Consider the following 16,168-nt stretch of genomic DNA (forward strand, 5'->3'; position numbering starts at 1 on the left):
ACATCTAAGCATTTTTTGGTCTTCTCCATTGGTTGCTGAAAATTAAAGCCACAGTTTAATAATATTCAGTGGATATAGTTGCATCACATTTTATCAAATGAAATCCTGTACATATTTATACCTTTTAAAAAACGGAAATTCATGTTGGGCAGAATTTTGGGCAGGAAGAATAAATGTCCAGACAAAAACATTTATTTTCCCCCCTAAAATAAGCAGAAGGGAAAGAAGGCTGAATGGGATTATATAAACATTAGTTTATATAATTATAAAAGCATTTGTTTTTTCCTTTAACTTAAGCCAGATTTTAGAAATGAAAAGTCTTATACAGTGATCAACAATAAAGTGTTTTATTCTTTTATCTGCTAATAAGACATTCAAGTGGTCTGAATTTAGTAGTTCCAAAATCATCCAAACTAATTCCTTCTAATTAATAAGTCCTGAGGACAGACTGATTTAAGTACAAACTGATTTTAATTATGATTAAATTAGCAAACGAGAAACTTTGATTTAAATAATGAATTTTATCTTCATTTGCATTTGCTCTTTTTAATTATTTTCCTTAAAAATGCATTGATTACTATTGATTGGTGACCATTAGGTATATAGCCTTTGCTTTAAATTATTACTGCTTTTGCTAACTGACAGGTACACTGTGGATACATTTAAACAATGATATAGCTTAATTTTTTCATTTAAGTATGTTAGCAAATAGTGAACAATATTTTATATTTACTTGAGTACTTTCTACTAGTGGTTTATGTCAAGCTGCTTTTGGATGGAAATAGCATTCTGTTTAACAGCATTTTAAAATGTGTTTCTATTAGTTAAATAATGCTTCATTAAATGGGTCAAATATATAAGGGAAAAGTTTATAAAAATGTGTTCTGCATTTAAGATGAGCTGATTTGTTACACAAATAAAGTATTATCTATACTTAATAAAGTAAGCTTAGTGTTTCTGGTCTCCTTGTTCATCAAAATTTTAGATGTTAGCAGCTTCTCATTTTTATTCATAGCTCGGAAATGTTCCAGCTTTTTCAACTCCCAGTTGTTTTCTTCATTTTGAATAAATTAGTTCTTGAACTGAAGTAAACTTAATATGCTGACACACAGAGAGTATTCTTACTGTACCTGCAGAAAAGGCTATAACTGTCAAAGTCTAGTTTATTGCTTCAACAAACACTGGTTCCAAATGCTTAGCTAACCATTTCCCTAGTTCAGTGGTCAGACTTGCTTGAAAACTTTGGCAGTAAACATATATTGGTAGCTTTATGCTTAGTGGAAATAAGTTGTTATCAGCTCCTCTGGCATCCACTATCTCAAGGAATTGTAATACTGCCTCATGAAGAAGCTATGCAGGAGAGCAGGTTGTCTGCATGCCCTGGGCACTGTTGTATTTATTTGTGTACAAAACTAATCTAAGTTATACTGTTGTTTATCCAGTATCATTGCATCTAAATACAGATCTAGGTACCCAGGTCTGGCAATTCTAGCTGCAATACACAAACATGTATAATACAGTACAAAAGGTACACAGGGTGGTGGTGCCTTTCATTTTTCATAGGCAGATAGCATCTGATGAAGTAGGTTATTGCCTCCAAAAGTTCATGCCTCTCTGAATCAGTTAGTCTCTAAGGGCACCTACACACATACCTGACTCCTGCTCTGATGTGTATTAATTAGCACACATTGGGCAGGCTCGATTAATTGAGTCTGCTGGAGTGTGCTAATTAGCATGCTCCAGCAGCCTCAGTGTCATGTGTATTCATCATCCCTGCACTCAAAATGGTAGCGGGGGCGCCTCTTTAACTAAAGCTCATTGAACGAGCTTTAGTTAAAGCACCCCATCACAATTTTGAAGTGTGGGATGCCAAATACACGAAACGCTGCAGACACTTTAATTAGAGCAGCTTCTGAGAGCCACTCTAGTTAAAGCACCCCCACCTCCACCCTTGCGCATGTGTAAAGATGCCTTAAGGCTTTCTTCAAACAGCTAGTGGAAGTTTCCCGATCACAGGCCCTGGTTTTCATGGGGGACTTCGATCACCATGACATCTGCTGGGAAGACAATACAGCAGTGCACAGGCAATCCAAGAAGTTTTGGAGAGTGTTGGGGACAACATTCTGATGCAAGTACTGCAGTGGCCAACTAGGGTCCATGTTCTTCTTGACCTGCTGCTCACAAACAGGGAAAAATTGGTGGGGAATGTAGTAGTGGATGGCAAACTGGGCAGCAGTGACCACAAGATGATTGAGTTGAGGCTCCTGAGGAAAAGGAAGAAAGGAGAGCAGCAGAGTAAGGACTCTGAACTTCAGAAAAGCAGACTTTGATTTGCTCAGGGAACTAATGAGCAGGATCCCCTTGGAAGCCAGTCTGAGGGGGAGAGGAGTCCAGGGGTGCTGACTGTACTTTTAAAGAAGTGTAGGAACAAACCATCCCAATGTGCAGAAAGACTAGTAAGTATGGCAGGAGATTGGCTTGGCGTAGCAGGGAACTCTTTAGTAAGCTAAATCACAAAAAGAAAGCGTATAAGAAGTGGTAACTTGCACAAACAACTAGGGAGGAGTATAAAAGTATTGCTTGGGCATGCAGGGGTGAAGTCAGGAAGGCCAAAGCAGAATTGGAGTTGCAGCTAGCAAGGGACTTGAAGGGTAACAAGAATGGTTTCTATACATATGTCAGTAACAAGAGGAAGATCACGGGAAGTGTGGGTCCAAGCAATGTAGTGACAGAGGACGCAGAAAAGGCTGAAATACTCAGTGCCTTTTTCACCTCAGTCTTGGGGAGGAGGTGAGCAGCCAACTGTGGCAAAAGAACAGGTTAAGGGCTATTCAGAATAGCTGGACATATACAAATCCATGGGGATGGACGGAGTGCACCTGAGGGTGCTGAGGGAGTTGGCTGATGTGATTGCAGAGCCACTGTCCATCATCTTTAAAAACTCAGGGTGATTGGGAGAGGTCCTGAATGATTGGAAAAGGGCAAATGTAGTGCCTATATTTAAGAAAGGGAAAAAGGAGGATCCAGGGAACTACAGACCAGTCAGCCTCACCTCAGTCACTGGAAAAATCATGAAGCGGATTCTCAAGGAATCCATTTCTAAGCACTTGGAGAAGGTGGTGATTAGGAACAGGCAGCATGGATTCATCAAGGGCAAGTCATGCCTGACCAACTTAATTACCTTCTATGGTGAGATGACTGGCTCTGTGGATATGGAGAGACCAGTAGGTGTGGTGTACCTTAATTTTAGCAAGACTTTTGATACGGTCTCCTGCAACATTCTCACTGGCAAGCTAAGGGAGTATGGGTTGGATGACTGGACTGTAAAGTGGATAGAAAAATGGCTGGAATGTTGGGATCAGAGGGTAGCAGTCAATGGCTCGTTGTGTAGTTGGCAGCTAGTATCAAGTGGAGTGCCCCAGGGGTCAGTCCTAGGGCAGTTTTGTTCAATATCTTCATTAACAATCTGGAAGATGAGATGGAGTGCACCATCAGCAGGTTTGTGGATGACACCAAGCTGTGGGGAGTAGTAGATATACTGGAGGATAGGGCTTGGATTCAGAGGGATCTCAACAAATTGGAGTATTGGACCCGCCTGCAGCTATGTAGGCGTGCAGACCCATGTGGTGCTCCTTGCTGGCTCTGATTGCCCTCCACACTACTCCCACCCCCGGGGTGGGGGTGGAGGGGGGAGGGTTGCCTGTTCTCTAGCAGGGGAAAGGGGTGCGGAGGCAGCCGGGAACTCCATGGCCGGGTGGCAGTGTTGGCTCTGGTGCCTGTGCTTGGAGGGCCTGAGCAGCCAGGAGCCACTGACTGGGGATGGGGGGAAGGAGGGGGACGGTGCCATGGCCAGGTTGCCCACAAGGGCACTGCAACCCTATCCCAGGGCAGGGGTGCCACAAGCCTCCCCTCCTCTTCCCTCCAGCCCGTGCTGGGGCTGGACACACTCCACCACCACCTGCATGAATCGGAGACACCACGCTCTGGCCCGGGCAGGATGGGCACAGTTGGGGCACTCCAGCAGGGCTGGTGGGGCAGGGGCCTCTGGGCCAGGAGTGAGGGGCATCAGGTGGGGGCTGGGTACTGTGCTTTGGGAGTGCAGGGTGCACTGGCAGCACCAGGGAGCTCTGGGTCAGGAGTGAGGGGCACCAGTACAGACGGAGGTTGGGGGGTGGGGGCTGCAGGTCAGGAGTGAGGGGCACTATCAGGGCCCATGGGGCAGGGTACTACAGCTTGGTGAGTGAGGGGCACTGGCAGGGCTGGGGTCAGTGGGTTGGGAGTGAGGGGCACCAGGGTGGGGGTGAGGGACTGTGGGTTGAGAGTGCGGGGCACTGGTAGTGCTGGGGGGCTGTGGGTAAGGCATGAGGGGCACCAGCAGGGAAGGGGGTTGGGGGTGTGGGTCGGGACTGAGGGCCATCGGGGTAGGGGTGGGGGACTGTTTGTGGCTGGCAGACTGTCTCCATGTGTCCATGTGCAGAGAGTGAGTAGAGTGTGCGCCCGTGTGCGTGCATGTGCATGTGTGCATCTGTGTTCACGGCAGGACAGAGACTGTTTGTGTCTGTGTGTCCATGTGCTGAGAGTGAGTGACTGGAGTGCTCACCCGTCTGCATGTGTGCATGCATGCATGCGTGTGTCTGCATGTGCATCCATGTGTCTGTGTGTGCATGCTTGTGCGTGTCTGCATCTGTGCTCATGGCAGGAGGGAGACGGTTTGTGTCTGTGTGTCCATGTTCAGAGAGTGAGTGAGTAGAGTGCGCACCCATCTGAATGTGTGCATGCATATGTCTATGTGTGTGTGCATGTGTCTGTGTTCATAGTTTCATAGTAGCTAGGGTCAGGAGGGACCTGAACAGATCATCTAGCCTGACCCCCTGCCACAGGCAGGAATGAATGCTGGGTTCACAAGACCCCAGACAGGTGATCATCCAACCTCCTCTTGAATTTTCCCAAGGTAGGGGCGAGCAGCATTTCCCTGGGAAGTTGATTCCAGATTTTGGCCACCCTAACTGTAAAATAGTGCCTTCTGATCTCTAACCTAAACCTATTCTCCATCAGCTTATTACCATTGTTCCTTGTCACCCCAGGTGGTGCTGGTGAGAAAAGGGCTCTACCTATTTGCTGTTGATCTCCCCTGAGGAGTTTGTAGGCAGCCACCAGGTCCCCCCCTCAGCCTCCTCTTGCTGAGGTTGAACAGGTTCAGGTCCCTCAGTCTCTCCTCATAGGGCCTGTCCTGCTGCCCTCTCACTAAGCGGGTGGCCCTCCTCTGAACCCTCTCCAGGCTGGCCACATCCCTTTTGAAGTGCGGTGCCCAGTACTGGACACAGTACTCCAACTGTGGTCTGACCAAAGTTGCATAGAGGGGGAGTATCACCTCTCTGGACTGGCTTGAGATGGACAAGGTATGGCTGGCCTTGCCGGCTGCAGTCTGGCATTGGCGGCTCATGTTCATCTTGGAGTCAGTAATGACTCCAAGATCCCTTTCTGCCTCTGTGCTTTCAAGAAGGGAACTCCCCAGCCTGTATGTATGCTGTGAATTCCTTCTCCCAAGGTGCAGCACTCTGCATTTGTCTATGTTGAACCCCATCCTATTCTCGTCTGCCCACTTTTGTAGTCTGTCTAAATCTAGTTGCAGCCTCTCTCTCCTGTCAAGTGTGTCCACTTCACCCCACAACTTAGTGTCATTAGCAAACTTGGACAGCGTGCTTTCCACCCCCTTGTCCAAGTCGCTGATGAAGCTGTTAAACAGTGCAGGCCCAAGGCCCGAGCCCTGGAGTACCCCACTGCTCACATCTCTTCAGGTTGAGTACAACCCGTCCACCACTACTTTCTGGGTGTGCCCCATCAGCCAATTTTTTACCCATCCAACTGTGTAGGCATCAATGCCATAGTTGCTTAATTTATTGATGAGGATGGGGTGAGAGACAGTGTCAAAGGCCTTCTTAAAGTCTAAAAAGACTATGTCCATGGCAACACCATCATCCAAGGATTTAGTTACTTGGTCATAAAAGGCAGTCAGGTTGATCAGGCAGGACCTGCCTTTGATGAACCCATGCTGATTGCCCCTGAGCATGATCTCCCCTGCTGGCCCCCCACAGATGTGCTCCTTGATGATTCTCACCAAGATCTTCCCGAGCACCGAGATGAGGCTTACAGGCCTATAGTTACTTGGGTCCTCCTTCCTCCCTTTCTTGAAAATTGGGACTACATTAGCCAGTTTCCAATCCCCTGGCACCTGGCCAGATGACCACAAATGCTCATACAGCCTGGCCAAGGGCTCCGCGATGACCCCTGCCAGCTCCCTCAACACCCTTGGGTAGAGGGCATCTGGACCTGCAGATTTAAAAATGTCTAGCCCTTACAGAAGATCCTGAACTATATCTGCACTGACTGAAGGCCTGACAGAGCTATCCCCAAGATTGTCCCTACCGCTGGTAGGTGGGATATCCCGGTCCCTGTTCAAGAAAACAGAGGCAAAGACTCTGCTAAAAATATTGGCTTTTTTGTCTGGCGTAGCCACCAGATTACTGTTTGCGTTTTGCAGGGGCCCTACATTGCCTGGTGCCCTCTTCTTGCTCCCAATGTACTTGAAAAAGGACTTGTTGTTGTCCTTAATCCTAGATGCTAGCCTGAATTCCATCTGTGCCTTGGCCTTCCTAATAGCCCTCCTACACTCATAGGCCAAGGAAGAGTACTCCTTGGTTATAGCTCCTCCCTTCCACTGGTTATACGCCCCCCTTTTAGTCCTCAGGCATTCCTGAATGCCCTTGCTGAGCCAACGGGATTTCCGAGCACTCTTACCCCTCTTGCTTCTCTCAGGAACTGTTATCCTTTGGGCCTGGAGGATTGCCTCCTTAAGGTACGACCATCCCTCGTGGACTCCCATCTCCTCTACCTTCTGGGCCCTTAGTGCCTCCCCGACTAGTCCCCTCCTAAGCTCATTGAAGTTGTTGGCCCTTCTGAAGTCAAGGGCTTTAGCCTTGGTTGGCTTTATCCTGCGTTGGATAGTGAAATCCAGCAGGTGTTGATCGCTATTGCCCAGGTGGTCAAGGACCTGCTGTCCCCTCACCAGGTCATCCCCTGTTGCCAAGACCAGGTCCAGCAAGGCGTTACCCCTAGTGGGGCTGTGCACTTCCTGGATTAGGTCATGGGCCTGTAATACAGCCAAGAACCTACGCGAGCGGTCAGACCTAGCTGTCTGCTTCTCCCAGCAAATGTCTGGGTAGTTTAGGTCACCCATGACAATAACATCTTGGACTCCAAGAAGTCGTCAGTGTGATGAAGTCATCAGAAAAGCTAATGGCACTTTATCGTGCATCAGCAGATGCATGACAAACAGAACCAAGGAGGTGATAATTCCCCTCTATCTGGCACTGGTCAGACCGCAGTTGGAATACTGCGTGCAATTTTGGGCGCCGCACTTCAAGAGGGATGTGGATAACCTGGAGAGGGTCCAGAGAAGGGCCACTCGTATGGTTAAGGGCTTGGTATGGTTAAGGGCTTGCAGGCCAAGCCCTATGAGGAGAGACTGGGGCACCTGGACCTCTTCAGCCTCCGCAAGAGAAGGTTGAGAGGTGACCTTGTGGCTGCCTATAAGTTCATCATGGGGACACAGAAGGGAATTGGTGAGGCTTTACTCACCAAGGCGCCCCCGGGGGTTACAAGAAATAATGGCCATAAGCTAGCAGAGAGCAGATTTAGACTGGACATTAGGAAGAACTTCTTCACAGTTCGAGTGGCCAAGGTCTGGAATGGGCTCCCAAGAGAAGTGGTGCTCTCCCCTACCCTGGGGGTCTTCAAAAGGAGGTTAGATAGGCATCTAGCTGGGGTCATCTAGACCCAGCACTCTTTCCTGCCTATGCAGGGGGTCGGACTCGATGATCTATTGAGGTCCCTTCCGACCCTAACATCTATGAATCTATGAACATCCCTTGACCGAACCGCCTCCATAAGCTGACTGGAGAAGTCCTGGTCCAGCTCTTCCCCCTGGTTGCCCAGATGGTCTGTAGTAGACACCCACCGTAAGGTCCCTTTCGCCACGCCCCGCCTTGTAGTTTGACCCATAGTGTCTCTGCCCGACCCTCCTCTAACCCGAAGCTAATCCTTGATGATGTGAGGTGCTCTTTGACATAGAGCGCAACCCCCCCACCTTTCCTCTCTGTCCTGTCTCTTCTATATAGGGTGTATCCCCAAATGCCCACCGCCCAGTCATAGGTAGGGTCCCACCAGGTTTCTGTGAGCCCTACTAAGTCTGGGTTCTTACTCGCAATCAGGAGAGACAGTTCCTCCTGCTTACTCCCCATACTACGAGCATTAGTATAGAGGCACTTGAGGCCTCCTGAGGGTGTACGAGCCTCCCTCCCACTCCCAGGACAGTTGTGGCCCCCTACTCCCAGGATGTTGATGCTTACCTGGGCCTCCCTTCCACTTGTCACCCATGCTGGTGAAGCATCCTCTCCACTCGAACTGGCCCCTTCCCCTGGTGAAGCTAGTTTAAAGCCCGCCGTATGAGATCAGCCAACCTAGAGGAAAAGATACGTCTGCCCTTAGGGGAGAGGTGAAGCCCATCCAACCCCAGCATGCCCTCCTGACAAAAACATGGGTCGTTGTCAAAAAACCCAAAGCCTGCCCTGCCTTGTGGCACCAGCTCTGAAGCTGCTGGTTAACCACATCAATGCAGGCCTCATGATGCCTACCCCATCCGCTTACCAGGAGAATGGAGGAAAATACCATCTGGGCTCCTGTCTCCTTCAGTTGGTGTCCCAAGGCCTTGTAGTCCTCCATGATGTTATCCGGCTTGCCCCTGGATGCATCATTTGTACCTACATGGACCACAACCGGTGGGTAGTAGTCAGAGGGCTTGATGATTTTAGGGATGGTCTCTGTGATGTTGCAAATCCTCGCTCCAGGCATGCAGCAGACCTGCCGCGACCAGGGCTGTGAGCGACAGATTGGACCATCGGTTCCCCTCAGGATGGAGTCCCCAGTGACCAGAACTTTGTGTCTCCTTCTTCTCAGGGCGCTTCTTCTGAGCTGGTGATGTAGGTCGAGCAGCTTCAATTTCTCTGGGGACCTGTTCTTCTGCCTCCTCCTCCTCATGACATGGAGAGTGTGTTTGTGTCTGTGTGTCCATGTGCAGAGAGTGAGTGAGTAGACTGCGTGCCTGTCTGCATGTGTGCATGCATGTATCTGTGTGTGCATGCGTGTGTCTATGTGTGCATGTGTCAGTGTTCATGGCAGGAGGGAGTGTGTGTTTGTCTCTGTGTCCATGTGCAGAGAGCGAGTGAATAAATTGTGTGCCTGTCTGTCTGTGTGTATGCACGTGTCAGTGTGTGCATGCGTGCTTCAGTGCATGCATGTGTGTGTCTGTGTTCATGGCAAGAGGGAGAGTGTGTTTGTCTCTGTGTGTCCATGTGCAGAGAGCGAGTGAGAGTAGAGTGCGTGCCCGTCTGTGTGCATGCCTGTGTGTGTGTATGTTTGGCCATAGCAGGACAGGGGGCAGGGAGCAGGGAGAAGAGGTGGGCACGTGCAGCCCAGCTCCTGTGGGGGGAGGGGGCCTTAAATTTTTTGTTTGTCCAGGGCCCCAGCCAATACACATTAATCTACTTCTGGGCATGGGGCTGGACATGGAGGCAGTGCGGGGGCAGGGTGTTAGTGTGGGCCCAGACACAGAACAGCAAGGGGGGGGTGCGTGCGGGGCTAAACGCAGAGTGGGGGGGGGCAAAGTGAGGGGGTGGAAGGTTGTATGAGGCCAGACGCAGAGCAGTGGCAGCGCCAGGCAGTGGGTAGAGGCAGCACCAGGCAGTGGGTAGTGGCAGCGGCCACTGTGTGCAAGTACTCCCCCGTTCCTGGGAGGCAGCAGTGGTGCGGGTGGGTGGGTGGTGGCGCTCTGTCCTCCCCTTCCCCTCCCCACCCAGTATTCTTGATGGGCAACTGGTTAGCGTGTTCAGAATAAGACAATTTTATTCTTATTAAGGTATGCAAACATAGTGATACCTAAAGGAATTTAGTCTGACTTCAGTCCTTTAACTTTGTGCCATTAAAAATAGAGCTAATGTCTGTAGAACACAGGATTTCTCTGTAAACACTAGGCCAGACATCTTGGTGCAGCTATGTGTCCATCTTTTTAAACTGTTTTTCTTCATCTTATGGGAATAAACCCCACAGATGTCAGACTAATCTTTTTCTTTGCAGTCTTCACTTTATTTTTCTGGTCTTAGCGTTGCTAAACATTTAGAAATGCATTAGTCATATGGTCACTGCACTCGTAAGATGAGTTTATGGGTCTTGTTAGCTGAAGATCCTGGAAGTTAAATCAGTTTTTTGAGTTCTGAGACCACAGTCCTTACTTTAGCAAGTAGCTACTCTCTTGCTTAAAGCTAAGCATGTGTGTCTTTGTAGAATCTGTGCCTTCATTAGTATGCTTTGGAAAACTTCAAACAAATCATTAACAATAAAGTGTCTCCATTTGATTTTCATGTGAAGGTATTAAATATTCTGAAAGAGTGGTGTTGACTGACAAAATACGTGGAATTGTTGATGAAGGAAAGTGATGCATGACATTGCCTTTCAAATGATATTACATGTAGGCATGAGATTGTAATACAGAGTATAGGACAAGGATTTCTTTATCACTAACATAGTAGAGCTGTGCACTTTAGGGATCACTAATCTAAAACTTCCAAAAGTTACCACTTCTGATATACCAAAAGCCAGTGTTTTTAATAGATTATTGCACTTTTATAAGGGATTTTTTTCAGCAGGAAGGGAAAAGGTTATTTCAGAGATTACAACCATACATTTGACATTCACTGCAGTTAAATACATCCATGGGAACTTTAATGAATCAAAGTGATAATTTCAAACAAATAGAGGCATAGACATAACAGATTACTGTCACCCTGTCCAAATCAAATATCACAAAGCAGAGAGGCTAATTCCCTCTTCTCTCTAGTCATACTCTATATTTGAAAAATATTGAACCCTGCTTTCTTGTTTATTGCAAGTGATATATGGCTCTTTTACTCTATTTAGAATCTCCCAGTTTTGATATATTATCTCTCTCCCTGTCTTGAGACATAATATATGGACTTTTCAGTGGTAGGCTATATCTGTTACTGTGTCACTTTGAAAATAGTCCTGAAGCGTTGTACTTGTAACCCCGGAGTCACAGTAGGTCTGTACACAGAGTAACTACAAGTTTGCATTCCTACCACATGCAGTAAAGCTTTTCCTATAGAGAGATGCCTCAGAGGAATTCAGTTAAACACAAAAGACCCTCAGGTACAGAAAGGCAACTTGTGGTCAGAAAACATTAGCTGCATGCACAAACAGAATCCTACTGAAAAGGTCATTAGCAGGCATCCCAATCTCCAGGCTAGGAATTCATTTCTTGGACCATTAGCAGTAAAAAGCCTAATGATTAAATAGTACTCAGTTTCATATTAAAAATTAGTGAGAACAACTAGAACTTTTCCAGTCATAATAAGAATCAGAATTCATTGCTCATTTCCCTTTGTCCAGTATGCCATTTCCATCTTTGGAATAATACACATCATGCACATTTATATGTTATTAAAATAGTATCTCTGTAAATATTTTGTCTTTAGTGTAACTTAGTACAATTTTGTAAGTATTCTAGAGTAAAGACACCTGAGGAGAATTACAGTCTTTAGTACTTGCTTTAGACCACACAGTTTATCCTGACCATTGAGATTTGTAACTGCTTACAATTAACAATAAAATAACCTTTTTGACACAAATACAATTATTACATTTTGATACAGTATAGTGCCATAGGTATTTAAGTGTTCATTTGGTTGCAAATATATAATAGGTTTCAATGTAAGTTATGTTTTTATTTTCTATTTTTTCTGATATCCCTAAAGTGACTCTCCAGTCTTCCATAGTTAGGCAGACACACAAAAAACAGCCGTTTTGATCTGAATTAAGTATTGATTGTGTGCCCCAAATTTATGAAGAAATAACATAGGGTTATTCAGGAAGCTGTCTACACTTAGTGTGGTCCTATCTAGAAGCTACAAAATATACAACTATTTATCGAAATTCATCTCAAGGACAGTTAGTAACATGGAATTATAGATAGAATTCTTTACAGTATTTGTGCCTGTCTTAAATGTTAAAGTTATATTATTTTAAAAAAAATCAGTAAAACAAATCATGAAAGGGTACTGTGATGGGATACTTACCTGACTTGTCCTCATAAAACTTAGTGGAGGGAAGGAGAGAAGGCACTGAGGAGGAGCCACATAAAGTGTTCTGCTTGTTCTCCATCCACCAAAATCTCTCTCAGCCTCAGATAAAGTTGAGGCGAGCTCAGTGGCAATGCATAGGGGGTGCACAGGGGGGGTGCATGTGCCTAAGAGCACCAGGAGAAGTGATCCCTGCGGTCCCCCTGCAGCCAATTGCACCGAATGGTGGGGTCCCCCCGTGGGCAATCGCACCGACACGGAAATGCCAGCAGCATGCTGCTGGTACTTCCAGGCCAGTGTTATCGGCCACAGGGGGGACCTCTCCCCGGTCACTGACTGGCTGCTGGGAGGTGGGGGGGGGGAGGGAAGTACCTCCCCTGACTCAGGAGGCACCAGTTGCTCATGGGAGAGCTGATGCTGCCTTGAGTTGCACTATTGTATAGTGCATATTTTTGGATTCTACAGAGGTAGAGTTGTTGACACACTCCTGCCCTTCCCCCTCGGATGTGGTCTGAGGGACCAGGGTAGGTACAAGAGACCTGTCCCAACAAAAATCAAGTAATCTAAAAGAATGGTTATAAGGAAACTTTTGTAAATTATTAATCTGTAAGTACAGTAAGTATGGAACTATGCAGAACACAGGTCTGGGCACTTACCCAGAGTAGGTTTTACACTGTATCTCTGTGACTTCCCAGCATGGAGAAACCACCTATAAAAACCACTCTAACCACCATACCACATGTCATGCATTACCCAGGCTGTATTCCAGTGCTCCTTTTGAAGGTGCCTCTCAGCAGACACAAGTGGTAGATATGTCTTTGCTTCCAGCAGGGCAGAAACTTCCCCATTGCACTGCTCTGCATTCATTTTATCCAATGACTGTTAAATGCAAGGGAAGCCCCTACTCCTACATGGGGGGGGGCCCTCCTTGTCCTCCACCGCCTCCCCGCTCGTTACTAGTCAAGATTTTCCTACAGTTTCATGATCTGGCTAAGTACAGACAGTCTAACAGCCCAAGGATGAATTGATTCAGTCTTTGCAGGTTAGTCTAAGCTGCAGCAATTTGAAATGATAAGCAAATGAACATACACATTCACTTTTGATTCAGGAAATGCAGCCACATGCCTGCAGTGGCTCAAACCAGAATCTGGAGAGTGCTAGAGCATGCCTGCCAGGCACCACTGAACAGGAGGGAAGAGAAATGCCCTCCAAGGCTTTTCCCCGCTCCACACTGGAGGAGAGGGGGTGTGGCCAGGCCCCAGCCCAGGGCTCTGCCTCAGACTGAGGGAGCTCTACTAGCACTGAATTCATAAAAGCTTGAACAAGAATAGTTCTTTCTCTGAAAAACTATAAACTAAAAACTATAAACACAGCCTGGGAGGTGTATTCGCTTACTCTTCCTGCTGCCTCCAATGTCTCTAGGATTTGCAGTCCAGCATCAGAGCAGCAGGACTCCACAGGGTTGCTTGTCACTTCTTCTTTCTGCTTCCAGGTGCTCCTGAGATTTGTAGTCCACAGTTGCAGCCGGCACTAAGTTTAGCAGGGCAGGGCAGGGCAGCTCCATACTTGGGGGAAGGTGAGTTTAACCCCCCTCTCTGGCCCCAGATCCCAGCCTGGGGTGGCCAGTGAGCTAGCAAGTGAGGCTAGTGAGCCAGTTGTCACTGCTCAAGCTAGGGAGCAGAGGGGTAGGGCCAGCCCTGCTCTCTGGAGCAGACAGCACAGCCCAGCCCAGGGCTGAAAAGCATGCTGGAGGACTGTGATTTAACTTGAACCAGGAAGGGGTCTGGGACAGAAATTTCATAAACCGGTTTAACTCAGATCAGTTAAGTCTGATACTACATTCAACCAGGTTTAACTTAAACCAGTTTCAGTCATTTTGAAACTGGTTTATGAGCACTGAACTTATGTTCTGTTACAGGTTTAAACCAGTTTCTGATCACTTAAACCAGTTTATGTGTAACTTCTGTTCCAAGCCTTAGACACAGATTGGGCATGTGTATGTAGTTGTATAAGTACCCAGACAGTGCATATCCTACTGCACACTCTTAGCCTATGTGCATATACTGTGTATGCATACAAAAATGCCACTCACATGACTAGAAAGCTGCCATTTGGACACACAAAAGGGAATAGAATTCTACCCATTATGTCCATCCCGTTGACTTTGTAACATTAATTTGACATTTTGAATAAGCAAGATATGTTTAACAAAATAGCATTAATTTCCTCCTCACTGAAAGCTCTTTACATTCACAAACATGAATCAAGAGTTTTACCTTGTAAACCGTACAACTGTCTCTCTTCAGGCTGTGATCACATCAGTTCATGTACCTAAAGTAAGTAGCTGGGTGAAGTGACCTGCAGAGCAAACGCAGGTATTGTAGGCACTATTGTTGATTGGTGACAGTCTTCTCCGAGAGTTGAGATCAGCATCCCAGAATGGAGGTGGTAGATACTGCAGTGCTGGAGATATTAGTTGGCATAAATGAGTGCAGCTGTAATTAAATCATTGCTTATAACTAAGCTTTGGCTCAACTATGACTAACGTCCCCTCCAATAATCTTATAATACTTTTATGATACTTCAATAGGCTAACTTAAGACCTCCTCCATATTTAGTATCAGATTTTAAGAAATATCCATGAATGTAAGCTTTCTCCATTTTGCTATTGTCTATGCAAGAAATTGACTGAGGAGAGGATATATGATGCAAGCTCTCCAAATATATTAGCCAAACAGCAATGCATCTTTTGGCTAGATACTCTTTTTCTCTCAATAACTGAAACTTAGAAGTAAATATTAAACTTTGTGACTTGTGCTTTTATCATTAAGAAACAAATTTAAATTGTGTGGGAGATCTTAGGTAAAATGAACCACCTTTCTTGTTCAGTGCACACTATACAGCAGACATTCTTCACAAGTTTCAGTGTCTTATTCTCCTTGCACTCTGTGGAGAGATTTTGTATAGTACTATTATGTATAAGTATTTCTAATCTCAGTATTAGCCACAAAACCTAGGCCTTGCAGTTTAAGGATCCCAGTTATTTTTTAGTGTCTTTTAAATTGTTTATTCTTTATTTTGACAGAAAGAAATGTTTCCTTTTTTTCCAGCCTGAAGAGCTACCTTGTCTCTCTGAAGAACAGCTCAAGACCCTTCTGGAAGAATGTATGCAGTCTCAGAGAACAATAAGCAATGTTCCCATGTCAAAATCTCAGGAATTGCTTTCTGATGAAAATTTTTTCTCATGTTACACAACTCAAGATGCTACCCTTCTCTCAATGTCCACTCTTTCTAATCCGTTGGGTGAAACCCATAGTGTAAGGATGTCAGCAGATCAGGAGAATGCTGGACTTGAGGACAAAAATGAACACAATTGTGCAGAGAATGAATCCCCAGGCTTCTGTCTCACCAAAGCAATAGCTGATAGTCATTTATCAAAGGATTTGGTGGTCCAAACAGAAGAACCTAATGACTTAGAAAGTCTACAGGAAATTGCAGATATGAATAGTGCTGAAGGTTACTTTATGTCAAGAGCACTCAGCACAAAAAGCCTGAAAAAACCTTCTTTCTTGGATGAACCATTCTATGGCATCAGTGTGAACAATGAGCTATCCACAGAGGCTGACATTCCCAGCATACCATTGCAAACCAAAGGAGGTGAGGCTCTTAACAATCTTTTAAATAGGCTTTTGATTATGATGAAAATACCAAGCAAGTTCTTACCAAAGGTATGCACTAATGTACTATGATTACTATGGTGGGGCAAGGATGTACTTTTATGAAGCAAAGCACTATGCCAGAAATAACACAAAAAACTGAATTAAATGTTTATCAAAATTCTTACCTTGACATATTTGGCCATGAGATTAGTCCTCTTATGAAATATACTTTTGATGGTGATTAATTCTGTCAACTGGAAAATAAAGTTGGCTACACATATAGAGTGTTGGTTTATAATA

The 16,168-nt window shown here is 45.9% G+C and overlaps 1 protein-coding gene across 11 annotated transcripts in view; it reads left to right on the forward strand.

Moving 5' to 3' along the window:
* The window catches only part of FSIP1 (fibrous sheath interacting protein 1), a 255,856-nt gene that overhangs the window by 148,078 nt on the left and 91,610 nt on the right, over positions 1-16,168 (forward strand). For all 11 annotated transcript variants that reach the window (XR_002093174.2, XM_019496478.2, XM_019496474.2 and 8 more), the window contains one exon: positions 15,320-15,866. Coding sequence is in view for 10 of the 11 variants with exons in the window: in XM_019496478.2 (XP_019352023.1) it covers positions 15,320-15,866 (547 nt within the window). In the remaining variant the exon portion in view is untranslated. The remainder of the gene's footprint in view (positions 1-15,319; positions 15,867-16,168) is intronic.

This window comes from Alligator mississippiensis, chromosome 2 (assembly GCF_030867095.1).
Source record: "Alligator mississippiensis isolate rAllMis1 chromosome 2, rAllMis1, whole genome shotgun sequence".
In the NCBI taxonomy this organism is placed as follows: Eukaryota; Metazoa; Chordata; order Crocodylia; family Alligatoridae; genus Alligator; species Alligator mississippiensis.